General features: G+C 36.3%; 1 protein-coding gene across 2 annotated transcripts in view; it reads left to right on the top strand.

Annotated features, from left to right (window-relative positions):
• SMG1 (SMG1 nonsense mediated mRNA decay associated PI3K related kinase) overlaps positions 1–25,430 on the top strand; it is a 67,370-nt gene that overhangs the window by 13,674 nt on the left and 28,266 nt on the right. For both annotated transcript variants that reach the window (XM_056334969.1, XM_056334968.1), the window contains 23 exons: positions 71–226; positions 5,374–5,510; positions 7,808–7,866; positions 8,615–8,828; positions 9,633–9,758; positions 9,850–9,922; positions 10,602–10,699; positions 12,262–12,435; positions 13,470–13,694; positions 14,432–14,533; positions 14,981–15,250; positions 15,808–15,938; positions 16,671–16,832; positions 17,326–17,444; positions 18,190–18,277; positions 18,364–18,465; positions 18,868–19,008; positions 19,314–19,513; positions 19,799–19,995; positions 20,677–20,844; positions 21,651–21,805; positions 22,885–23,030; positions 23,706–23,907. In XM_056334969.1, coding sequence (XP_056190944.1) covers positions 71–226; positions 5,374–5,510; positions 7,808–7,866; positions 8,615–8,828; positions 9,633–9,758; positions 9,850–9,922; positions 10,602–10,699; positions 12,262–12,435; positions 13,470–13,694; positions 14,432–14,533; positions 14,981–15,250; positions 15,808–15,938; positions 16,671–16,832; positions 17,326–17,444; positions 18,190–18,277; positions 18,364–18,465; positions 18,868–19,008; positions 19,314–19,513; positions 19,799–19,995; positions 20,677–20,844; positions 21,651–21,805; positions 22,885–23,030; positions 23,706–23,907 — 3,445 coding nt within the window. The remainder of the gene's footprint in view (positions 1–70; positions 227–5,373; positions 5,511–7,807; positions 7,867–8,614; positions 8,829–9,632; positions 9,759–9,849; positions 9,923–10,601; positions 10,700–12,261; positions 12,436–13,469; positions 13,695–14,431; positions 14,534–14,980; positions 15,251–15,807; positions 15,939–16,670; positions 16,833–17,325; positions 17,445–18,189; positions 18,278–18,363; positions 18,466–18,867; positions 19,009–19,313; positions 19,514–19,798; positions 19,996–20,676; positions 20,845–21,650; positions 21,806–22,884; positions 23,031–23,705; positions 23,908–25,430) is intronic.

The raw sequence follows: 25,430 nt of genomic DNA, 5'->3' as shown, positions 1-25,430 counted from the left end.
TCGTAACATACTACCCTACTAAATATATGGTCTGATAGCCCATTTTAATCTCATGTTGGTTTTTCCACAGGTGGATACAGTGTCAATGGAGGATCTGGGGAAAATACTTATGGTCGGAAGTCGTTGGGGCAAGAGCTGAGAGTTAACAATGTGACCAATCCTGATTTTACAAGTGTTCCGCATGGGAATCGTGCTTTAGCCACAAAAGACATGAGGAAATCACAGGGTAAGGATACCACAGACTTATAGGAAAAGAGGATGTCTTCTAGCAATCTCTCTTGTGTTCAGAATATGAAAAGAAGTTCACTATGATTAGGCAATCTATACAGATATTTTTTTGTGATATATGATTAGATGATGCTGATGGAAACACTCATCTTGTATTTACTGTTCCCTGTGTTGAGCATTCCTCCATAGGTTAGGCACATCTCTTGACTTTATGGCTTATGCTGTCAATCTTTCCGTTTCCCTTAAATAAGTTTTAAACCCTTATTCAGGGTAACCAGATTTGGCTAAGAGTTCGAGGGCTCCAAGGAGGAGAATTTGCTCTTTGGTTTGTTGAAAAGTTGTTTATTAATGAGTCCTAGTGTGAGAAAACCCGTGACAATGAGCTCAGCCGTTACCTGTTCTCACTGGCCTGCAGGTCAACCAGTCATCACATCAAACCAGCTGGTTAGTCACTAGTAGATGCATACTCCTGAACCAGCAACAATTCATGCTCCCTCTTGCTCAGCTGAGGATTAGAAGCCAGGGGGGAACCAGAGGCATCATAAGAATGTGGGCAGGGTCTTGGGAGATGCAAGGAGAGGGAATCTGGAGTTGCAGGAGGGTGCAAGAATGCTGGACTTGTGCTTTTGCTATTTGGGTTTAAATCATAGTTAAAAAAAAAAAAATTCCAGGGACTTTTGAATGAAAATAGAAACTTTGTTAGGACCGAGCACTGTTGTTTATTGCATCACTTAGTGTAAGTGGTAGTGGAGCCACTGACAAAAACTGTTACTGCTTTATACCAGCCACATCATAAACATATGAGGACACGGTGTTTCTCCTCAGGAATTTCTATTTCAGAGGTGACAAAAGGTGAAAAAAGAATGTTGTGTGCTTTCTGGGTGGAAGGACTGAGGTGCAAGTGATGACATGAGTGTTGCGGAAGCCTGATCTTTGGAATGGGTTAATTTCAAGATTTATAATACCATTCTGGTGTCTTGATCTAAAAATTATTCAGTCCTTTTAGTGTCTTAAATTATGTCTGTGGAGGAAACAGAGAATTGTCTAATTGAGAGCTCTGTGTAAATGATACTTTCGGTAGTGGGCTAGTGCGTGAATTTACTGTTAGTACTGGCAGAAAATTAAAACTGGCCTCCTACGTATGTGAGTACCTCTTTAATCCTTAAAATGTTAAGAACTATAATTTTGGATGACTGAAGACCCTGCCTGTGACTTGTATTCTGTCCTCTAGATGTCAGATTTCAAGAGTTTCTCCTTTTTAATTAGGTTGTCTTTGTAATTGTTTGTAGGTTTCAGCAAGTCATTTTGATTTTTCATGTCTTGTTCAAAATACAGTGAGATTATGTTGCAACAGGATCTTATTTTCTTTTTTTATATTTTCTTGTTTGTTTATGTGTACATGAAGCAATTTTTACAGTAGTTGTCTTCTGTGAGTTAGCATGTGGCTGAGACCTCATGGATTTTTCACGAAGTGGAAGTCATACTGGTGTTCATTAACTAGTGATTTGATTAGTATAGCTTCAGTCATGCTCTTGATTAGTTTATCCTTCTTTTATTTATCTTTAAGTTATGATTATGGCTCAACAGACAGCTCACACTCTTAGGGACTAATGCCAATGTTCATCAGATATTAATAAAAACAAAAGTTGCTCTTAGTAGAGTTTTGAACAGTATGTCTTGTTCTGGCAGCAGTTAAATGTGTGTCTCATAGCAGTAACCTTGATGGTGTTAGTTTTATTTATACAGTTCTGGTTTTAAGATGTTTTTGTATGTAGCACAGTGCAACTGTATTTCAAAACAAATTACAGTTTTCCATGAAGAGATTACAAAGAAAAAGATAAATGCAGGGAAGATAACACTAATAAGTTGCAAGTTGTGGATTTAAGTAATTCAAGGCTTATAGTTACTGCTGACTTTTCATCTAACACTGAAGAGTCAACCAGCATTTTTAGGGACAGGAGGGGGAACTTTTTTAGGGACCTTACAAAGACCTAGAATATCTTTATAAAAAGTTATTTACAAAAAATATTTTTCAGTATTTCCAAACCACTGCATCCTGGTTTGCCCTTCAAGAGCAGTTTCTAGTGACCTTACTCAGCTGTGCTGGTGTAGCCTCCCATTCGCTCGCTGAGTGGCAGAGGTCAGTGCGAAGTGGGAGTGACAGAAATGTGTGCTGTGTGTTTCTGGTCCAGGTTAGTGCTGGTAGAGTACAACCCTAGGAATATTGTAGAACAGTTTTCTTTCTCATGAGGCACATCTGTTGTCTTGGAAAGGACTGTGGTATGGGGTGGCCAATGCATTTAATTATTCAACAACCTATTCAAATTGCTATTTTGAGAGGCTTCATATGTAGATGGTCTAATAGTGAAATAAGCATGTGTAGATTTGGTTCAGCTTAAGTTTTCAAGATACATTCAGTAATGTAGAAAACTACTTCCCTAGCAGAAGGGTTTTTACATGGAATCATTGATGGATCGCAGTTGTGCTTTTTGTGTACTGTGGTCTGTGTTAGTTTCCATTGTAACCCAGCTTTAAAAGAACTTTCATTCTTGTTTGCATATGTTTTGTATCTGAACTCTCAAAAAAATTTCCTTTTTTCCTTGGTCTGGTGACCTACTACTGTCCAGGTTTTAAAAAAAATGGTAGTAGGCATGGCACACCCATGGGCAGGCTGCATTCTTCCTGGTAGTCCTTTTCTTTTTTTCTCCAGGGTTGATATATTTTTGGGGTCAGTAACTGCACTAGGTCCATCTTTCTGAAGTTTGGCAGTGTATTAACTGTTGGCAGGTAAGCCTTGGACTACAGTTGCTAGCTCAGCTGTGGGCAGAAATACAAGGAGATCTTCAGATGCAAGCAATCATCTAGCAGGGATTGTCACTATTAGTCTGGTACCATCACTCAGGAAGACTTCAGATACTTCTTCAAAAGGTGTCTTTGCTATTCATGATTTCTTGTATGTTTCCCACCAGACATCTGTCTTTTTGTCCACTACTGAAGACTCTGGTTTCTAGATAAAGCAAGGGGCAAGAATCTTAGTTCTTCCTAAATGGATACGTATGCCTTAGTCTTCTGTAAAATCAGTGACATCTTAAAACAGGTGCTTTTCATGCCTGTCAGGTAACATCTCGACATGTCTTGTGTAGTTGTGCTAGCTAGGAACAAAATGTAGATTCAATCCTTCAGACTCTTACTGCTATTTTAATGTTTGCTAAGCCTGCCTAATCCTTCAGAATGTCAGGTGTCTTCAAAATGAGTTGCTTAAACTGGTGCCTGGCAAGAAACAGATCATCAAAGCCTATTTTATTCATACTCTTTTAAAATGTAAAAAATAAAGACATGAGGTTGAGAACATTCTTCATGATTTTAATACAGAAGACATGCTGTCCTGTAGATGATGATCTATAAGACTTACTGGCCTGTGGGTTGGTTCATAGGATTTTGTAATATACAAGTACACAAAGGTTTCTCTATTTCTTAAATTTCTTCATTACAAGTTACTACAAATTACCACTAGTAAAGCAAGTATATACTTAGGATTTTTTACTTACATGCACACCTATATATATACACTATTCAAAGTGTTACTGGTACAGCACTCACCAGACCTTCTAGGAGTGGTGCCAGTTGGTGACAGAAAAACTTCAACGATGATCTGCATCACGGAACCTGGAGTCAGTCGGGTGTTCCCAGCACGGGTCCAGTCTGTCCAGGAGATCTTGCATAGTGAAGTCTTTGCAGGGGGAGCTCTTGGGGAGAAGCTTCATTTTGGGTGGAAAGCGAGTTATTGTTAAGACGTAAGGGCTCTTAGGATGCAACCCCTTGGAGCCACCAGCAGCTCTTACTAACTACTGTTTTTCACCTGGAACAGGCAATAGATGGTGCTGTTTTCTATTTTCTCAGACCAATGTTTGTTTTCCCAGTCTCTCTTTCCAGCTGGAGCAGCCAGTAGCTGTTGCAGAATCCTGCCTTCCGAGGATGTTTTCCACCATTACAGTCTATTTCTCTCCTTTCTAGACAATAAGGTTGTTGCTGCATTTTCTTGGGTTTGTGCTTATCAAGGGTATCTCGGGATGTCTCAGGTTCTTAGGTGCCCAGCTGCCCTTCAAGGATGCTCCAGGTTCCAAGGCTGCAGTTCCCATCATTTGTCAGTATTTTTCCATTATAACCAGGCTGCCTTTATGGCTGCTCCCATCAGATGACTGATGTGTAACATACTGGAGAAAAAAGCTGCCTTTAGTTGTCTTGGGTGTTCTTATAAGAGGCTTGGTGACTAAAAAAAACCCATCATGTTCCATGAAACCTCTAATTTTAATCACTGTGAAACATCTAATGTTAAACTTCTCAAAAGAAACTTTGTTTCTTTTTTGCAAATAAGGGAATTGAATTATTCATGCAAATTCATTGTAATTGGTACCTAAATCAGGTAGAGTTGTGACCTTCACTGGTATCAATAGTGCTATTGGTCAACTTTAATGAAATGTTTTCTTTGGAAGATGCTAATTCTCTTGTATTATCCACTTAATTCGGTAGCCGCTGCACCCCTACACGCCTGTATACTTTTGTTCATCAATAAAGGAAGAGTCATTCTGTTCTCCATTTCAAAGCAGAACCCTGCTAGCTATCAGAGAACTGCTCATAATCTTAGTTCTTCTGGCAAAATGGTGGAGAAAATCCTGTTTCTTGGTAGATGCTTGAGCTTAAATTTGGTTCTTTGCTTCAAGAAGCAGCTTGTTTATTCCACAAGGTTTTCTTTAAATATTATTTGTTGAATTATTTTTGTTTATATATTCAGTCAGAAATCTGATTTAACCTTACCACACCCCCACCTTTTTATAGGTCCATTTATGTAGAAGGGAACCAAATCCAGGTTTTTGTGTAGAAGTAAAACAGTTCTGCTTAGTTCTGAATGAATTTTACCCAGGTGCTGGGCTGTCCAGTGGAAGAAATGAAATATTTTAGTAGCTAACTTAGATTTTACGTTTAATTTTTCTTATAGTAGCTTTAAAACAAATCAGGATTTTTTTTTTACTTTTTTCTCAAATTACTGTTATGACTTATTGAGTCCACAAATACACATTTCAGACTATACAGATACTATTGATCAAATGCTGTAGAGGAAAGAAATAATTGCCTTTTCTTCTTCAGAGCGATCGTTGTCTTATTCTGACGAGTCTCGACTGTCAAATCTTCTTCGGAGGATTACTCGGGAAGACGACAGAGACCGAAGACTGGCTACTGTAAAGCAATTGAAAGAATTCATCCAGCAACCAGATAATAAACTGGTTAGTAATTCTTTTTTGTAGCACTGGAGTATTTCTTGTTTTATAAAACTAACTAAAAATCTGAGTATTGAGAAATATCTGCAAGGAATATCTTATATACAGGGAATTTCCTTCCACAACAAAGGAAAGTGTATTTCTGGATTGCCTGCCCTTTTTCCAGCATTCAGGAAACTTGTTATTGCTTGATTCCTTGGGACACATTGCCTTAAAGCAAACTATTGAAGTCATGCACTGTAGCAATAAATAAGGTATGTGTATGGGGCTTTTTGCCTCATCTTAGCAATATTCTCTGGATTCTTCAACAAGGAAGTAGAGAAAAGTAAAATGTATTGTTGTCTTGTTCAAGAACTGTTTCTGTATTTTAAACAAAATACACAGATGTTTCTACAGTCTTGTGAATAGCTCATCTTAGAGTTAACTCAGCTTTCCAGCTAAACACCTTTGTATGTGTATTCCCTTTTAGGGGAATAGAACAAAAGGATCTTTGTTTTCATTAGATCTTTGGGTTTTTTAATGGGTTGTTGAACTCTTTAGTGTCCTCAGGTGATTCTTAAGGATTTGGGGTTGGGGGGGGAAGTATCCCACTGTGGGTATGCGTTTTTAATATTACTTATTTTGAAGTGCAGTATTAAGAATATTTAATCTGACACATCTCCTTCACTGTTTTGGAGAGCTTAGGAGTTCTCCAAGTATTAAAAAAGCAGGAAGTGATGGTTTAATACTGTGCTGCTCATTTACACGCAGTGCTGCAACCTTTCGGTTGTGAATTATACATTTATCCATATTTATAAGAAGTTGGTTCATTCTCTCGTTATGTATTAATTTTTCAATGGTAATTGTGCTCTTTTTCCAAAAGTCATGACACTTAAATATTGAGGCTTACCTATTCTGTGGACCTAGGTATAAGCAGACCATGTGCAAGCCTAGCTAATACTTCAGCTTTCCTCTGAAACTAAATCCTTGTTTGTACAAGGGTTTGGGGAGTAAATGCTTTCCACAATTATTCCATGGCTGTTTTTTTTATTTACTTCCATTATTCTCAATGCATTTTTTCCCTAGGTTTTTTTTTTTGTAACTGCATTTTATTTAAGTTCATTGGCATATCAGACCCTGTTGGAACTGCCAGTCAAATATCTAACTCGGTGGTGACAAACTTTGTTAGTGATCAGAATGTTAAAAGTTTTTCACTGAGAAACTTTTCTTTAAACTTCTCCCAGCTTGCCAATGAGAACAAGACCGTATGTCAAGTGATATCCACGATGTCAAGCCTAAAACTTTTTAATGGACAGTATTTAACCTAGCAGTAGCTCCTGCAGATCTTGACAGTATTAAGTGCAGTTTAGCAGAGTTCTCTTCATTCTCAGGGTTGAAATGTGTGTTCAACAAAGTAATAAAAGTCACCAGGCAGTGGCATTGTCATGTAATGACATAATATTCCAGCTCCTAAGTTGTATAGATGCCTTCTCCCGTCTCTTTTGTAACGTCTTGCAAACACCAGCCACATTTTTAAAATGTCCTTGTGACTTCTTGAGGAATCAAGCATGTGAACCTCTTTTTCTCCCCACTTCTACCCCCAAAAGAGTGATGTTACTCAAAACTCAACAACAAAAACTATATAATGTCCATGGTGCTGAAGATTAATATCTTTCTGAAGAAAAGAGAACAAAGCTTTTATTAACTTGTCAAGAAGACTACTTCATCTTATACACAGTTGCAGCTAATGTAGTATTTTACAACTCGATTAACTGATGTGTTGGGTTTCTTTAGTGCATATTAGCAAAACAAGTATTTCTGGTTATGTTTACTGAGAAGCACCAGTTCATCGATAATTTTCATTCCCCAGAATAATACTCTGTTTCTCTGAGAGTCTGGATTGCCTAAGGAGAAAATACTTCAGATTCTGCTATCTGATCAATTAAATATTCTGCTGATACGATTGTTTATAAGTATAGGAGACTAGGTCTTCAGTAGATGCTACTGGTGAGCTGGATGGTGAATCTTATGTTTGTGATGTAATCTTATCAGCAAGAACTAAACTTAGAACAAACAGTGATAGCAGGCTGCCAGTGTATTTTTGTGGGTAGTGTAAATAAATATGAAATATAACATGTAGGATAATATTGCAGTATTGCTTAATATAGTTCATGCTGTCTGCAGTGGCTGTGGGAAGCATAATAGTAGTCTATTGGCAAACAGAATTGGCAGTGGTGTTTTTAATGTGGGTGTAAACAGGACGTAGTTTGCAGAAGTTATCGTGCCGTTATTGTGCTTATGCTTTTATATATCCTGTATTATAGGTACTAATTAAACAACTGGATAATATCCTGACTGCCATTCATGATGTACTCAATGAAAGGTAAGCTGGAAAAGCTAAACGGTTTGAAGGTTTTAAAGAGGAAAAATAACTTCAGTTTTAAGTTTGGATTTCAGTGTAGAAATGTAACGGAGGGGGGAAAGACTGAAAGAAATTAATTCACTAATTTTGCATGGGTGTGACATTGCAGTAACAAGACTGAACTGGGGGAGAATTAAGACTCTTAGGCACATCAACAGGACTGTTAGACTGTCTAAAGTACACTTCACATGGAGACAATTTGAATGCACAAGCGTGGCTTCTGTGTTGTAGGTAATATGAAGTCTGTCTCAGCTATGTTTAATCACCTGGGTGTAGTAGTACGCTGCTGTGGTTGTCTAGCTTGCAAATTGGATTGTTTTCTACAACCTGATTTAATTAATTTACATCCTACTAAGAGCATATGTAGAGGGAGCTTAGATGTCGATGGGATTTTTGGTGTTCAGTGTTATTATCCAAAGTCAGTTGTATGTTAAGAATTTTTTTCCTTGGGTAGTGTCGCGAGTAGAATGGCTTATCTGTTGCATGCTTTTATTCAAGTTGATGTATTCCATAGAAAAAATATTTCACAGAGTTTTTCAGGTTATTTTTATTTTAGTTTCATCACTGCTGCCATTAAGTAGGAGAGAAGAAGCTTCATTCATGCATATATTTTTCTGCTTTAGGAAATATTTTAATTTGTTCGTGGTTTCTTGTGTTCTGCTGTCGTGTCTGGAGATCCTACTGTTTTTTTTCCTCCCCAAAAATACAGTAGCAAACTGCTTCAAGAACTGAGACAGGAAGGAGCATGCTGTCTTGGCCTTCTTTGTGCTTCTCTGAGCTACGAGGCTGAGAAGATCTTTAAATGGATTTTTAGCAAATTCAGCTCATCCACAAAAGATGAAGTTAAACTTCTTTATTTGTGTGCAACCTACAAAGCATTAGAGACTGTAGGAGAAAAGAAAGCCTTTTCATCTTTGATGCCGGTAAGACTACAAGTTAAAACAGGATTATTAATGATTTTTTCCAGTGCAATGCTTGAATCAACTTTTTAAACTGGAATGAACAATAAGTAATGATATGTTAACATAGTAAATATAATAACTGGGAGGGAACTTTCTGACCAAAGGAATTATTTGTTTCTGATTACATTGGAAAGGAATGTCAAGCCTTTGTAGGATGATACGTATTTTGAAGTGACTTTTTAGTATATATTGCAGATCCAAGAGGAAGAACCTTGTTGTGACCAAAAAGAGAACTCAAGTGGAGTGGTACACAAAATCCAACCTGTTGATTACTTTATGCTACCCCTCCTATTTACAATTTCTAACCTGAATTGTAATTAGATGTAGGATGTATGCAGACAAATCTGGCCCTCTGGTTCAAGTTTTAGGGTCTGTATTTTGGGTGTAGAACAACTACATCCAGGTCTGTGCTCCAATGTAATATTTACTTTACAGAGCCAAAAAACTTCAGCAGGAGAAACGGGAATTTAAAACAACTAGTTGTTCTGTGGCTGAAGAATTAAAGAATGTGGTGTCCCCAAGCCTTGAACCTGACTGTCATATTTCAAACAAATGCCCACTTGAAATTATTATTTTCATGCAGTATGTGATGCTTTTTACATTTTTTTTTCTTCCTGCAGAAAGAGTATTAAGATGCTTCTGTTGTTTGAGTCAGAGTAGTTTGAAAAGTGTTCAACACTGAATAAATCTGTGTCTAATATCATAACTTTTTTGTATGTCGTTTTAATGAAGTGTTATGTCTAGTGGCTTTGCTTTACTTTTTAGCTTGTGATGACCAGCTTGCAGTCCATTCTAGAAAATGTGGATACACCAGAGTTACTGTGCAAATGTGTCAAGTGCATCCTTTTGGTGTCCCGATGCTACCCACACATTTTCAGCACCAATTTTAGGGTAAGCTTACTTTATCCTCTGTGTTTCCTTACTCACATAAATGCTGGTGCAGCAAAATGGGTAAATAACTTTTTTCAAAATCGCTTTCCAGGACACAGTGGACATATTGGTTGGGTGGCATATAGATCACACTCAGAAACCTTCATTGACGCAGCAGGTGTCTGGTAAGTTTGGCTAAAGAGTCACTAATATAGTCCACTGGGTTGCAGATGATGTGGGTTTACTTACACTAGTCTGGTCCTACTGACATGGAGATTGACATAAAACCAAAATGAGTTTCTGGCTATGTAACAAGAGACCTTGTTCCAAATTTTTAGTAAACTTGCATTTGCCATATTATGCTATATCTGGAAAAATGGGATGCTTTATTCAGGCTACATTTGAACCTAAATTGTTTCGTGTAAGTTTTAAACAATTTTTAATAATTTTATACATCTTAATATGTTCTCTGTGAAAGAATGCTTTCTCCTGTGTGCTTACAAAGAATCCTTGTGGTAAAGATACTGTACTGGCATTTAAGAAACTGGAAACTTTTTCGTATAGCTATAGCAGTTGTCTTGGAGTTATTCACAGCAAGTCTGTTATGTTTCCTGTGTCAGTCCTAGGTTCTGTCCTTAATGTTTAACTGCCATGGGACAGGACTGAACCTTAAAATGGATTTGTCAAAGGGACAAAAGAGGAAAATGAAGTTTATATTTATTTTAAAAACAACTTATGTAAAAGCTTTCATGCAGGTGACTTTCTCTACCTTAGCAACTTTTAGCTCAGCAATATGCAACTAAAATTTAATTTTCATGTGTTACCCTGTTTCCCTGTTTTAATTGCCCTGGTATTTTTATACAGGATGGCTGCAGAGTTTGGAGCCCTTTTGGGTGGCTGATCTTACTTTTTCTACCACGCTGTTGGGTCAGTTTTTAGAAGATATGGAAGCTTACGCTGAGGTAAATGAGACTTTATGGTATATACCATGTTAACTGTTACAGATTTCTTAAAAAATCCACAGCTGTGGTTCTTATGGATGGCATTACACTTGTAGAAAATAACTTTATATGGTTTTCCTGGGGAAAATGGGATCAAATTACAGAGTACAGTTATGGCATGTACAATGACAATTCCACACGAATCCTCATGAACTACTTAAACAGTATCATAACCAGGCTTTCAGCCGTTGTTGATTGACAATATAATGTTATGAAAACAATTAACCAAGCAGGAATGCCTTAATTTTAAAAAAAACTGCAATGAAGACATTTTGCAGTCTTTCTTTGGTATTTTCTCTTAATTGCCCAGCTTCAGAAATTTTTTAGAAGTAGTGACTACTGCAGGGAGAGGGATTCTTAGATTAATGGTAAATGTCTTTTTTCTTTTTTTTATGAGATTATGTTGTGCACAAAATCATGTACCAGGAGCTGATAGAAAACTAAAGTATGTTAATTTAACATATTTGATTTTGACTTTGTAACCTTTGCTTAGTTAACAGAGCATAGAGTTTATCTGGCGGTGTCAATAAAGGAAGTTTTGGGGTTTTTGGTGGGGGGAGTGTTGTCTTAAGGTATATGTGCTCATATGTATATATGCTTATAAGTAGATTATGCTATATTATGTATGTTAACATGCAGATCCTATAGATGAAATCGTATTTCCAGCATAGTCTGTTTCCCTCAAAGCAGAAGAAAGAAATTGATTTTATTGGTGTACCTATATATACACAAAGGTACAGCTTTAAGAGTTAGGATTCATAGACCTCTTTGGCAGCGTCAAACCCACAGAAACCTGCACTACTGCGACTGTAGGCGCACGGCTGAAAGTGATTAGTCAGTGCAGTAAATTGCTGCTTATCAGCTTGTCTGCTGAACTGGACAACATGTGTATTCTTAGTCACGGAAGAGTTTTAAGACAACGTGTGTTAACTTAAACCATGGAGGAGGTGATTCCAGCTAGTGTGTGTTTATCTCGCAGTGGGGTAGACCAAGGCTATATCTATAGTAATGAGATCAACACTTATGGGAATGTTCCCAGGCACTGATGCCAGCTGGCATGAAGTACCCTGCTAGTAAACTCAGGATCTCCAGATCAAGGTAGCTGCATGTAAACAGTGTGATGGGAATAGCCACTCAAACATCCTGACTCAATTTGTGGATGGGAATTGTTTGGGAGAGTGGTAAAAGTTTGCAGACAGCTGTTGTGACAGCAGCAATATGGATGATCCTGTTCCAGGGGCCGGGAACATTATAAACTTCTGTTTTAATTTACAAGATACAGTCTGCATACACTGTTTCAGTCGCTAAACTAACGAACAGTATCTCCTTACTGGTCTGTGACATGCTCGTTGCCATTCTGTGTCTATCTCCCATCTTATGTATGTGAAGTTAGAGACAGAGGATAGTACCTATAATATGTCTGGAAAATAGATGAAGTATTTTCCATCTCATATTTTGATCTTTTATGCATGTATTATAACTGTTAATGCTATGTACTGATATATACATTTTTTGTACTGTAGGACCTCAGCCATGTGGCTTCAGGGGAATCAGTAGATGAAGATATTCCTCCTCCTTCGGTATCACTACCTAAACTGGCTGCGCTGCTTCGGGTTTTCAGTACTGTGGTGAGGAGTATTGGGGAACGCTTCAGCCCAATTAGAGGGCCACCAATTACAGAAGCATATGTAACTGATGTAAGAATTCAAGTTTTTCTTCTCGTTTCCTGCTGACGTAATTTATCACCAAATAATGATGCTATTCACTGCTGAGTTTGTTTAGGTTTTGTGAATTTTACATGAATATGTATATATATGCTCAGCTTTGAGGAAATGTATTTTCTTAAAGAAACATACTGGAAGAATTTTATTAAATATTAGGGTATAGATTGTGATAGCAGCACATGGGAGTCATACAGCATAAACTAGCTTTTTTTAGGTGTTTTAATTTCATGTAGCTAGGATTATGCATGTGTTACCTGTCTGTAACCATAATGTTACCATTTATTCAGATTGTTATGACAGTATAAAAACTGAACTCAAATTACAAGTTTGTATTTATAAAACGTAGGGGTTTCTAGTCTATGCTGAAATTGTATCTAGCAAATCTGATAGCAAAGTCCACTTGTTCTAAAGTATAGGATGGGATAGTGTAAACTTATAATAAATATTATATAATATGCTAATAGCTGTTACACTTCCGTAACAGGAACTCTAGAGGATGTGGATGATCAAAAAAAAAAATGCTAGCAGTCAGAATCTTGTTGCTGCGTGAGCTGCACAACTGGAATTTATGCCCTTGCGACATTCTGTGAGGGACAAAACTTCTTGGGTAAATAAGTGTATGGGTTTTCCAATGAAAGCCAGGACAGTGATGTAACTTGTGTCTTAATCTGCAGAGGCTTCTTGTGACAAAAGCTCAGAAAGAGCACTAATCTGTCTTTTACAAGAGGAGTTCTGTTGACATCAGTTGGAACTGAACAGAATTCTGAATAATGAATTTCGGTTTTCTAGGCTTTTAACTGAGTAGGAAACCAGGCAATTGAAGGTTTGTTTTTTCTTCTGTAGTGCCATGATGTGCATTATTCAGAATATTCTTTTGACAGAATTTACCAAGCTGCAGAGTAGGTAATGGATGGGATATCAAATGGATGTGAATATTATTAAATACCATGCGGTCCTTGACTCTTTTTTTAATGGAGTTTAATTTAGGTGTGTTTTTAATTTTCCAGGTGCTGTACAGAGTAATGAGATGTGTGACTACAGCGAACCAAGTATTCTTTTCTGAAGCTGTACTTACAGCTGCCAATGAGTGTGTTGGTGTTTTACTTGGCAGCCTAGATCCAAGCATGACCATACACTGTGACATGGTCATCACGTATGGATTAGATCAAATGGAAAACTGTCGGACTTGTGGCACGGATTATATCATTTCAGTTCTGAATCTGTTGACACTGGTTTGTACATATTTTTATTACTGTGGTTTTCACATTGGAAAATACTATTTTCTGAGCAAGCTTGGGTGTTTTTCTGTGTGTACTAAATATTCAAAACTCTTCCCTTCCTGATCAGAAGCAAGAAATTCCTCTTCTAAATGCTTGTGTTTTCTGTAAAGCATCTGCTGCTAGCTTTTTTTATGCATTTGGCTTGTAGATCATGGCGTTTAGTTTTAGCCTGAGCATTCATGTTTTGTGGTTTGTGGGGTGGTGTTTTGTTTTGGTTTGGGTTTTTTTGGTGAGGGGTGGTTGGTTGTTTTTTCCACCCTGTCTGGCTTGACTGTTGGACAGTGCCATTCTCTGGCCTCTGCAGTTGATAACACCACACCACCTGGTGAATTTCAGAATCTTAGTGCATAATATGTTCTATTTATCTACTGATGCCATGATGTGGGAAATCAGACTTCGTCAATATATATAGCTCCATGTGTAGGCCACAGACTCTTAAACCTGCATTGATCTAAATGAATTGTGCAACTTTTAGCTCTCAGCTGTGCTGTTAAAGCCTGAAAATAACTAATTCTCTGAATGTGAATTTGGGAAAGCAAATACAACGTACTTGCATTGCTGGGAAGCTGTTTTTTCTAGATACAGTGTGTATAAGCTAGAAAAACAGTGTTTAAATTAATCTTAAATAATCTATTCTAATAAAAATTAATTCAGGTGAGGATGCTTACCATCTTGGCTTTTATCCCCAGATTGTTGAACAAATAAATACAAAACTACCATCGTCGTTTGTAGAGAAATTATTTATACCAGAGTCTAAACTACTTGTTCTTCGTTATCATAAGGAGAAAGAGGTAAGAGTAAGTGACTTCTGCAGGTGTTACAACAGCCTTCATGTATTGCCTAGAATATATTTATTAAGCTGTAAAACTTTGTTCATCTTAAATATATTTTTTTTAATCTAACTGCATATCTATAAAACTTCTGAAAAGGCAGATGCAGCTAGTCCTTGGTTTTGGCATTTAGATAAGGAATTGGTTGGCTGGACATTGTACCAGATAGGGAAGTCCTTAGCTGATGTGACTTTCATAGTCGGGTGTGTTGTGTGGATGATCTGGAAAGCAATTAACAGATTCTGCAAGTAAGTAGTACTTAATTATAGAAAACTGGAGATAGGTATGTGTATCAGACTAGGCTATTCATAGATAATGAAGCATAATTTTAAATTCAGTTTTGGTGATGAATATATGTTATGATTTCATGCTAATCAATGATTACTGTAATTATTTTATAATCTCAAGGTTGTTGCAGCAGCCCTTGCTGTATACCAAGCCGTACTGAGCCTGAAGAACATTCCTGTTTTGGAGACTGCTTATAGGTTGATTCTAGGAGAAATGACCTGTGCTCTGAATAGTCTTCTCTATAGTTTACATCTTCCTGATGCCTGTTCTGAAATCCAGCATGACTCTTTCAAGAAGCGTATCCTCAATGTGGATAATGCAAAGTTTATTGTTATATTTGACCTCAGTGCTCTAAGTACTATTGGAAATGCTAAAAACTCATTAATTGGGGTGAGTAAAAACTCTACAGATACAGTTTGTACAAGTTTAAAAACAATTTTTTACTTAAAGTATACTGTAATGTCTTTCACTATTAGTGCGCACATGTATGATTAAAATGATCATATTTGTTTCCTAAGATGTTAGTAGAAAAACTTTAGTATTGAAACTTTGGGGAAACTGAACAGGTGGATTGTGTCTCTAGTTGGTGCATAAGGAAAAACAGTTTCTAGGGAGGAGCATCTTATCAGGGTTATTAATGGATTGATTCTAAGATAGTCATAGTAATTCTTTTTGAAAATCAAGACAAATAAAAGCAGCTTTAGGTTGTCCTCTGGTGGTATATCAGCCATATGAAAACCTTGGTTTCAGACCTTTCCAAATAAAGACGTAAACTGCTTTGAACAGGTTGCTTAAAAAGATGAAAGAAAATAGTTGCAATTATGGTCAGAAAAGTGAGTTAAATTATTTCCCATGGGAAGAAGCAAAACACAATAATTAATGGTGTGGAAATGACACTTAAAAATAGGTCCTGTTTATTATGTTTGTTTGTTGCTGTTGTTTTTTAGATGTGGGCCCTTTCACCGACTGTATTTGCACTACTGAGTAAAAATCTGATGATTGTTCATGGTGACATAGCAGTTCATTTTCCTGCTGTCCAGTATGCAGTACTCTATACGTTATATTCACACTGTTCCAGGTATGAAGATTAATAATTCATCAGTATTTTAAGAGCACTAGGATGGACTGATCTGAATAGATTATGTTGTTGAAGGGATGAATATAAATAAGCTATTACAATTAAGCTTTTGTTCCAACTTCCCTAATCAGTTTTTACTTTCATTAATTGAAGGGAGTCTGTATCTCAGCCAAGAAAGCATATCCTGGCTTAAAATTTGGCATTTTATTCAAAGGCAGATTAGAAGTCTTGTGTTTGAATAGAGATAACTGAGGGAGAACTCTACTGAAGTAAATAAGGAAAGATTATTTACTGTTTTGCTTACTGTGAGATCTAGGAGAGGTAATGAAATGTAAACAACAGATTTAAACACACTTTGGAACTTATTACTACAAAATGTTGCTGAAGTAGGGGAATATACTAGTTTAACTGTTACTCTACCCATTTCTTGGTTCTGGTGATTTTTCACTATGCATTTGATACCAGCCACAGTTGAAACCAGGTTATGGGGCTGCATGGACTGATGTCAAATTGTCGCTTTGTTGTTTTCGGCTAGGGATCAGAACACCTGGGTTTTGACAGAATGTACACCCACACAGTAACCATGTTAACTTTTGCTGCTGGGTTTTTTGGTTGTTTTCATTTGTTTGTTTTTTTTTCTTGTTGTTGTTTTTCCCCTCTCCTGTATACTTTAAGGAAGTACCCCTATTCTTGGGGTGGGTTTATATTTTATGTTTTTCCTTGCCTTTTCAGGCACGACCATTTCATATCCAGTAGCCTCAGCTCTTCCTCTCCCTCTCTGTTTGATGGAGCAGTTATAAGTACTGTAACCACAGCAACAAAAAAACATTTTTCAATCATACTAAACCTTTTGGGGCTACTGCTTAAGAAGGATAACCTTACTCAAGATACCAGGTAACTAACGTTTTCTTACTAATCAGGAGGCTTTTTTTTTCCCCACCAGTAGAATGCCTTGATTCAGAAACCAGGATAATTTTAGTTGTAAAATTTGGGATAAATTTAACCAATCAGATATTTGGGGTTTTTTTATTATTTGAAACATTGATAATGACATACCTGTGGAAAAAGTAGCTGCTGATTTTTAGGCATGAAAACTATAAAAATTGAAGCCATCGTAAGATCTATACAGTAAAAGCAGAGCTATCCAAGCTTACTGAAAAAAGGTTTTTGTTCAGTAGTAGTACCCTTTTACCATAGTTACAACCCTGTATTACCAAAATGTTGTGAAAGCTAGGGAGCGTTTTAATGTTCCAAAAGCTGCTGTTTAAAAAAAAAAAAAAAAAGAGTTCTGGTATAATACTCATCTGTAATGTAAAGTAGTTTAAGTTATATTGAAAGATATCTTTCTGTAACAGTAAAGAGTGACTAACACTTTTGTTTTTTGAAGGAAACTACTTATGACATGGGCTTTGGAAGTGGCTGTTCTGATGAAAAAATCAGAAACATATGCACCGTTATTTTCTCTCCCATCTTTTCATAAATTTTGTAAAGGACTTTTGGCAAACAGTAAGATATCACATATTTTTACTTAACTGTCTTTTACTTGGCATAATTAAGTGACCATGTCATATACCACCGATAGCTGTAACTACTTGTTGTTTAATTTACTTTTGGGTAGGCTTCCAGTTTGTATTGCACAAAAACTTACACTCCTGTATTTTTCCTCAAGTGCATCCCTACCTATTACTTATGCAAACAATTTATTGTCCTTGAGTAACAATTTGTGATTGTGAAATTGTGAAAAGCATCTACCAAAAATGTCAGTGATGTGCCAAATCTTACTTGTAAGATTGCATTATATTTTATCAAAAGCAGTGGAACCGTTCCATAATGTGATGTATTGTTTGTTTTGGATTTCAAAACCTGGAAACAGAAATATGGGAACAAATGCTTTTAGCACCATAATACTAGCAAGAGCAGTAACTTCCCAAGGCCAGGAGTTACAACTTCACCTTCCTTTTTTTCTATTGAAATGTATTGTGTACAACGCCAGTGTATGGGGACCATAGGAAGGACTAATCTGTCAGCTGTCGGAAAAGACCCATGAGTACATTTATCACAAGTGACTTTGTTACTAGTCATATACTTGCTTACAGTAAAACTAGTCAATGAAAAAGTTTTGCTTGAAGCCTCTGTCTCCTGCCAGCTATGCTGTAATGTATGCAGATGTTCTACCGCAAACAGAGTAATGCATAAATTACCTAATTCTAGGAAGAATAACTTTTTTTTTTCTTTCAATTCCTTAATTCAGCCCTTCTGGATGATATGAACATTTGTCTTCAAGCATGTAGTAGTCTCCATGCCCTGTCTTCCTCCCTCCCAGATGACCTTTTACAAAGGTACTTGCACAGAATTCTGTATAATATTTGAATTATGCTGTTAATGGAAATGTTACCACCTTTCTTTTTCCTTTTTGGTGATGCAGATGTGTTGATGTGTGTCGTGTTCAACTAGTACATAGTGGTGCTCGTGTAAGACAAACTTTTGGAAAACTTCTGAAGTCGATTCCTTTAGATGTTGTGTTGAGGTAAGTTGTTGAAATTAACTTCAATGACATATTTGAAAAATAAAGCCAGTTGAATGTTGTCATGCTTTTAGATTTTTAAAGTATGGCTGCATGGAGTGTCTTCTATCTCTTACTTTGCAGGTCTAAGAACAGTAGGTAGTACACAAAGTAATTAACAAATCTGATAAACTATGCAACACTTCTTGTAGCAAATATGAATACTTGTAAGGTACATGTTATCCAGAGCTTCAGCAATATTACATCCTGCAAATTGTCTCAGGCCTGAACTTTTGAAAGCACCAGAGAATATACTTATTTCCAGTCATTGCGTGTGTGTGTGTGTGTGTAACTTTTTTGCACAACTTCTTTTGATGTATTCAAGTGCATTGTAACATGGGTTGTTTTCTCTCTCTCTTCCTGTAGTAACCGTACCCACACAGAAATACAAGAAATTTCTTTGGCTATAAGAAGTCATATGAGCAAAGCTCCAAGTAATACATTCCACCCACAGGATTTCTCTGATGTCATTAGTTTTATTTTGTATGGAAACTCTCACCGAACTGGGTAAGAGCTTTTAAAACTGAAATCCATGGTTGTTGAATTTATAGCAAACAATTCAAAACCGTATTTAGTTTTAAATTTGTAATTATGTTTACAAATTACATTGATTTACCTTCAGTCATTTACTTTTATATTTGAAGTATTTATAAGTATCTTCAAATGCACACCTTTTTTGCATAATTGCCTATGTACATTGCTGCTTGGAAATAATCATATGAAAGACTTGAGGGCAACAGGGGGCTGAAGTGTGTGCAATATAAACTTGTTGCCACGTGAATTTGTGTTAATATGCTGATGTTTTCTTTCAGGAAGGATAATTGGTTAGAAAGGTTATTCTATAGCTGTCAAAGACTAGATAAGAGAGATCAGCCAACCATCCCTCGTAATCTGTTGAAGACTGATGCTGTTCTTTGGCAATGGGCTGTTTGGGAAGCAGCTCAGTTTACTGTTCTTTCGAAGTTACGAACTCCTCTGGGTAGAGCCCAAGATACATTTCAAACAATTGAAGGTAATGTAAAAAATATAGTTTATTTTCATGGGATTTTTTTTTGTAAGGTTGAGCAGCTAAGAACTTTGTGTCCAAGGCAAGAAGTGCAGTGGCTTTGTTTTTCAGTGATTATAGATTTTTAGCATGTTTTTGACTGACACATCAAGAAATGTAATTGCAGAAGAGCAGTTGCATAATTATTGTTAACTTTTGAGAGATTTTGAGAGATCATTGCTATGCCTTGACACACTTAAATAAAGTACTTCTGGTAACTTTTTTTTTCCCATGTTTTGGTAAAATGCTTAGGTATTATTAGGAGTCTTGCAGCCCATACGTTAAACCCTGACCAAGATGTTAGCCAGTGGACTACTGCAGACAACGATGAAGGACACAGTAGCAACCAGCTTAGGCTTGTTCTCCTTCTACAGTATCTGGAGAACTTGGAAAAATTGATGTACAATGCTTATGAAGGATGTGCCAATGCCCTTACCTCTCCACCCAAGGTTTGTCTGTCTTATGGTGCTGATGTTACTTGAAAGTCTATTGAATGAACAGTGTTTTCAAGGTTGTTCAGGTCTTGACTGTGGAAGTTGAGAAAAACTTCTTAAACAAAGTTGGAGACTGTAATTTGTCTGGCTTTGACTTTGGCTTATTCCTAGAGAAACGTGAAAACAGGACTTATTTCTGGAGTACCAGCTTGTATAGTGGTACAAAATCAATCAAGTGTGTAGTAAGTCTGATTTGTAGTAGTCACTTATTTGTAGATTGCCAGCAGTCCTGTTATAAAGTAATACAATTATTTGAGGCTTTAAATTGCTTTTTGAGGAGTACAGTAATTATTTATAAACAACATACCCTTTTGTGTAGTTCTAACTGCAAAGTGCTCTTCACTGTTGAAATAAGCTATTTAATTAGCAGACTTTGGTAGTAATGTACAGTTAATAGTCGGTTTACTTCAAGATTTTTAGCTTGCAAGTATGCCTGGCCAGTTGTGGGCTATGCATGATTTCAAACCATCTTCATTAATAAAACGGAAGATGCAGAATTTTACCTCTTTCATCATCTCTCAATTGAAAACTCAACTACCTGTCCTGACTGATTGTTGTAAGTATTTAAGTACTTAATGTAACTGTTTTGATTCATGCAGAATGGTGTTGTAAAACTTACCTTTTCTGTCTTTAAAGGTTATCAGGACATTCTTTTATACTAATCGTCAGACATGCCAAGATTGGCTCACGCGGATTAGACTTTCCATCATGAGAGTTGGGTTGCTGGCCGGCCAGCCTGCTGTGACAGTCAGGCATGGCTTTGATTTACTCACAGAAATGAAAACTAACAATAGTATTTCTCAGGTAATCTCTTCTCAAGCTCTGTAGGCTATTGCAAAAATATTTCCACGTCATTCTAAAAGAACTAAGCTAAGGCAATCAGTAGTTATTAAACCAAGTGGTAAAAGACTGTGTTGTACAGACATGCTTCTGTATTGACAGACTTTTGTGGTTAAGCGATACTGTATGTTGGAGGTTAGGATGTACTGTATATATGTGGTCAAATACTATAAGTAAATGAGTGCTGTAGGTTGTTCACAGTTGGAATTGAGCAATTCTTTTTAAGTGGAAGATTCTGCTTAAACCTTATGAAACTGCTGTGTTATTAGTGTGGCCTTCCTGAGCTTGTGGCAGTGTAATGTCTCTGCTTACCTGTGGGTATGGGCAGGGGGGATGTATCGTGAGGGTATCCTTCCTCTGTAAGCAGCTAGCAGGTAAGTGCTGGGTGAGATCAGTAGATAAAATGGTTAAGCCTTCTTAAAAAGGCTGAATAGTTTCTTCAGTACATGACTTGATTTGCTTAAATATTTTAACAAAGGAGGTTTGATAGACTTGCTTCCTGCCTCTTTAAGAATTCTCATACTTACATAGATATAGGCCATCACATAGTGATTGCTAACTGCTGACATTTAGGCTATGGATTCACAGCATATCCTCTTCCCTTAGCTCCCCTGCTTTTCCAAAAGCAGTGTAGTGGATGAATATGCAAAGCACTTCACTTGTAGATGCATATAATGAAATACTATTTTACTATTTCCAAGTATTTAACCGTGTATATAGCTTTTATTTTATGTGAGACTTCTCTAATAAAGCTTTCGGTTTGGTTTTAGGGAAATGAATTGGAGGTGACAATTACGATGCTAGTAGAAGCATTATGTGAGCTTCACTGTCCTGAAGCTATTCAGGGTATCGCTGTCTGGTCTTCTGCTGTACTTGGGAAGAGTCTTGCCTGGATCAATTCTGTAGCTCTCCAAGCAGAAGGGCGGTAAGTTTTCTCAGATAACAATGTTACAAACTTGGACACTTTTTCCTTCTTATGCATAGTTCTGCTTCTGAATCTTTTAAATTGTGGTGTGAATCAAGGCTGTTGATGTAATTTCCATGTCCAAGTCATTGTGTCTTTCAGAGATACCCAATGCATTCAGTGTTTTTAGGTACTTTTAACTTTTAACTAAATTACCAGGAATTTAATATAAATGGTGTTTCTAAGCTGTTTTTTCTTGGTTTTTCATACCCAGCAATACTATTTTCATATTGTATTTAATTTTCCATTGCAAAATATTATTAACTTAAATATTTTCTAATGAAGTTTCTGACCAATGGTGTGATCTGGTTACCTGCTATAGTTTGCAAAGAGAGGGACTCCAAGGGAGATGTTTTGCAGTTTTAGTTCAGTTTTGAAAATGTAGCTTCTACGTCTATTGAAGTAGAATCTTTGGCTGCAGGTACAAATAAGTGGATCAGTGTTCCAGGTGGGATATGCCTTCCTTTTGGTGTTTTCAGCTCCTTAAAGGAATGCATCCTTTGTTCTGTATGAAACAAAAAAGGGACACCTGTCATTATTTACCTGCAATGTAAGATTACCACAACAAAACAAAAAAATAAGGTTTTGCATTTACAACTCTACCATTTTTGTTAGATTACTTAAAATAACGTGCAGCTTTGTAACATGTGAGAAGTTTCTCAGAAATGTCAAGTTTAAGGTGTGAATTGTTGCCCTAGACCCAGTTTTACAATCCTCTCTTAAATGATACATAGTTAATCAGTATTCAGGTTTACTCATTCACATAAAAAGTGTGGCAGGCAAATAAAAAACTTAATTGTCTCCTTTAATCTGTACTTGGTTTGAAGTTGGCATTAAAACCTGAATGGAAAAGTTTTTATACTGTGCTATAACCTGGAAATTCAGATGGCAAACATGTATTCTACGTTATCCTTTCCTTTTGCTGAAGGTGACATGAACTTTTTGAGTATTGTGCTAAAGAAATGTTTAAAATATATTCTATTTACCAAAAAAGAAAACTGGTTCTGTAAAATGCTGACTAAAATATTCAACCATTTAAGGTTTGAAAAAGCAACTGCGGAGTATCAGGAGCACCTGTGCTCCATGACAGGAGTGGATTGCTGCATAACAGGCTTTGACAAAACTGTTCTGAAGTTGGCCAATTCAAACAGTGTGAATAATGCCAGCCCAAAGCATTCCTTGAATGGTCGGTATTTATTGTTTTCTTTTTAGAAGAAATACAATATTGTTACTGTATGTACATAAAATTGGAATGTTTGTTGATATAGCCGTGGTAGTGATGGTGTCTAATTCTTAAATCTGAACATCTATTTCTGTTTGCAGTTAAACTGAACTGGTAATGCCGTTGAAACCAGTAGTATGCATAGAAGCTTTGCAGTATTGAGGTCTGGATGAATGAAATTAAAAATAATAGTAAAATACTTTGTAACTTACAAATTGAATGCTAAATTATTTTAGATCATGACTTAAGGCTTATTATTTGTGATACAATTATATCGTAAATGCACTAGTTAAAGTGTTTTAATTACTGAGACTTGGTTTCAGTATTCAGTTTTGTCTTTGAAAAGGGGCCTTCTTTGTTCTTAATTCTAGTTACTCTGTTTATCTGTTTTGATGCTTCTTTACAGAAATGGACTAAATTCTTCCAAAATCTCCTTTGAAAAGGTTCTGGTTTTTTTTAAGTGAAAGAAGAATACTGTAAATGTTATATAACTACTTGATTTTATTTTTTTTTTAATTAAGTGGTTTTCTTGACAAAAGACACAGAAATTACATTTGAGTAATAGAATTGTTATTTAAAAATATATAAGCATAAATATACATTAAAGTATATGTACTTTTTTTTTTTGCTGTTTCACAGGAGAAACTAGAAAAACTGTTCTGACTAAGCCAAGTGACTCTTCACCTGAAGTTATAAACTACTTGGGTAACAAAGCATGTGAATGTTACATTTCCATTGCTGACTGGTCTGCTGTTCAGGAGTGGCAGAATATGGTCCATGAATTGAAGAAAAGCAATAGTAATACCTCAATCAATCTGAAAGCAGATTTTAACTACATAAAGTAAGCATATAATGAATTTATTCAGCAGCGTCTTACAGTTCCGTATCTTAGAACTGAAATACTAAAGTTTTTATGGATTTTAGAAACCAGATGTTATTGAAATAGAGGCATGATAAGAAGAAAGTTGTGTTCAGAGAGGGAAAACTTGGCCATGATATTTACTAGCCATGCAGATAAATAAAGAGGTAACATAATTCTAAATAGTTACTATGACTTTCTGACTGCTAAGGTTTCTTAGTGTTCAAGAAAACCATCTTTTCATTGAAAGTAAAAGAAAATTTATTCTACTTCTATTGGTAGAAGATGCATCCTTTTGTACAACTTAATAGTAAAAAAAAATTATCTCAGTGGTACAGTTCTTCAAAAATATTTTAATTCAGTAGTTGAATGTAAAAAGTATATTAAAGAGGTGGTCTTGGCTGCTTACATTTTTTTGGTTCCATTTTTTTTAATGGAACATAGAATTGTTGTTTGTGCATTTATTTCCTAACCCTTGATATTTGTCTGGTTCTTGAAAATTCTTCGTGATGTTGAAATACTCCCTCAATGTTTAAGGGTCCTTTCTGTTTCATTTGACAACTTCATTACTTTCTATCCCTGTACTATTGTGGTGAAGATTGTAAAATCCTCTTGGCTGAAACTTGTTGACTTGAAAATAAAAGCATAGAAGGAAGCTTCAAAATAAAATCTTGCAGGTCTGAAAAGATGACTACTTTTGTCAGAGAAAGGGCTGATCCTTTTCCTTACTGCAGTAACTCAGTGTTGTGCATTTAATCCATTAGGAAAGGGAGTGCTTGTCACAGATGTGAGAATGTGTCATTTTCTGAATGTTTTGTGGTTTTGTAAACTAAACCCACTGTAATGATAAACATCGCAAGTACTTGCTGTAATGATGCAGAGGTCTGGTTGTTTTGACGGGCTTGAGTTAATTTTCATCCAGGTAATTACTGGAAGTAAAGATACTAAATCATCAGAAAAATCCTGTAAAGAGCTCCTGAGGATGCGGAGCACGTTGACTCCTCCACTCCTGAGCAGGCAGATAAGCGACCCTGTGTAGTAATGACAATCAAAATTATTCAGCAGAAGGGGGAGTTTTCACATGCTGAATACTTCTGTTCTTTTCTGATGCAGATACTTAGATAATTCTCCTTCAGTGGATAGTAACAAGAATATTGAACCTTTGAATCTTCTGTATTTCAGAGTCGTCAAGCCTGTTAACCTTTTATTCCCTTTTTTTGTGTAGTTCCGTAAAAATCTATAATGCCCAAATTATTTCCATTATTTCCTAATGTGGAATAATGAGGGAAAAATTAAATTTGCTGCTTCAGGCCATTAAACAATATAAATTTGGATGATCCACGACCTGCACGATATTCCAGTATTTCTGGTAGTTTGGTTTTGTGTAAACTGAAGTGATGAAACCATCACCTCATGAAATTCTGCCCCCAAACTTATTTTTCTGTGCAGGGGAAAGAGTTTTGGGGTTTTCTTGATTTGACTTTGGAAAGAGTTTAAAACCAAAT

The sequence above is a fragment of the Falco biarmicus genome, chromosome 4 (assembly GCF_023638135.1).
Source record: "Falco biarmicus isolate bFalBia1 chromosome 4, bFalBia1.pri, whole genome shotgun sequence".
Classification (NCBI taxonomy): domain Eukaryota; kingdom Metazoa; phylum Chordata; class Aves; order Falconiformes; family Falconidae; genus Falco; species Falco biarmicus.
Note: the sequence above shows the minus strand (reverse complement) of the source record. Positions and strands in the feature narration are given on the sequence as shown.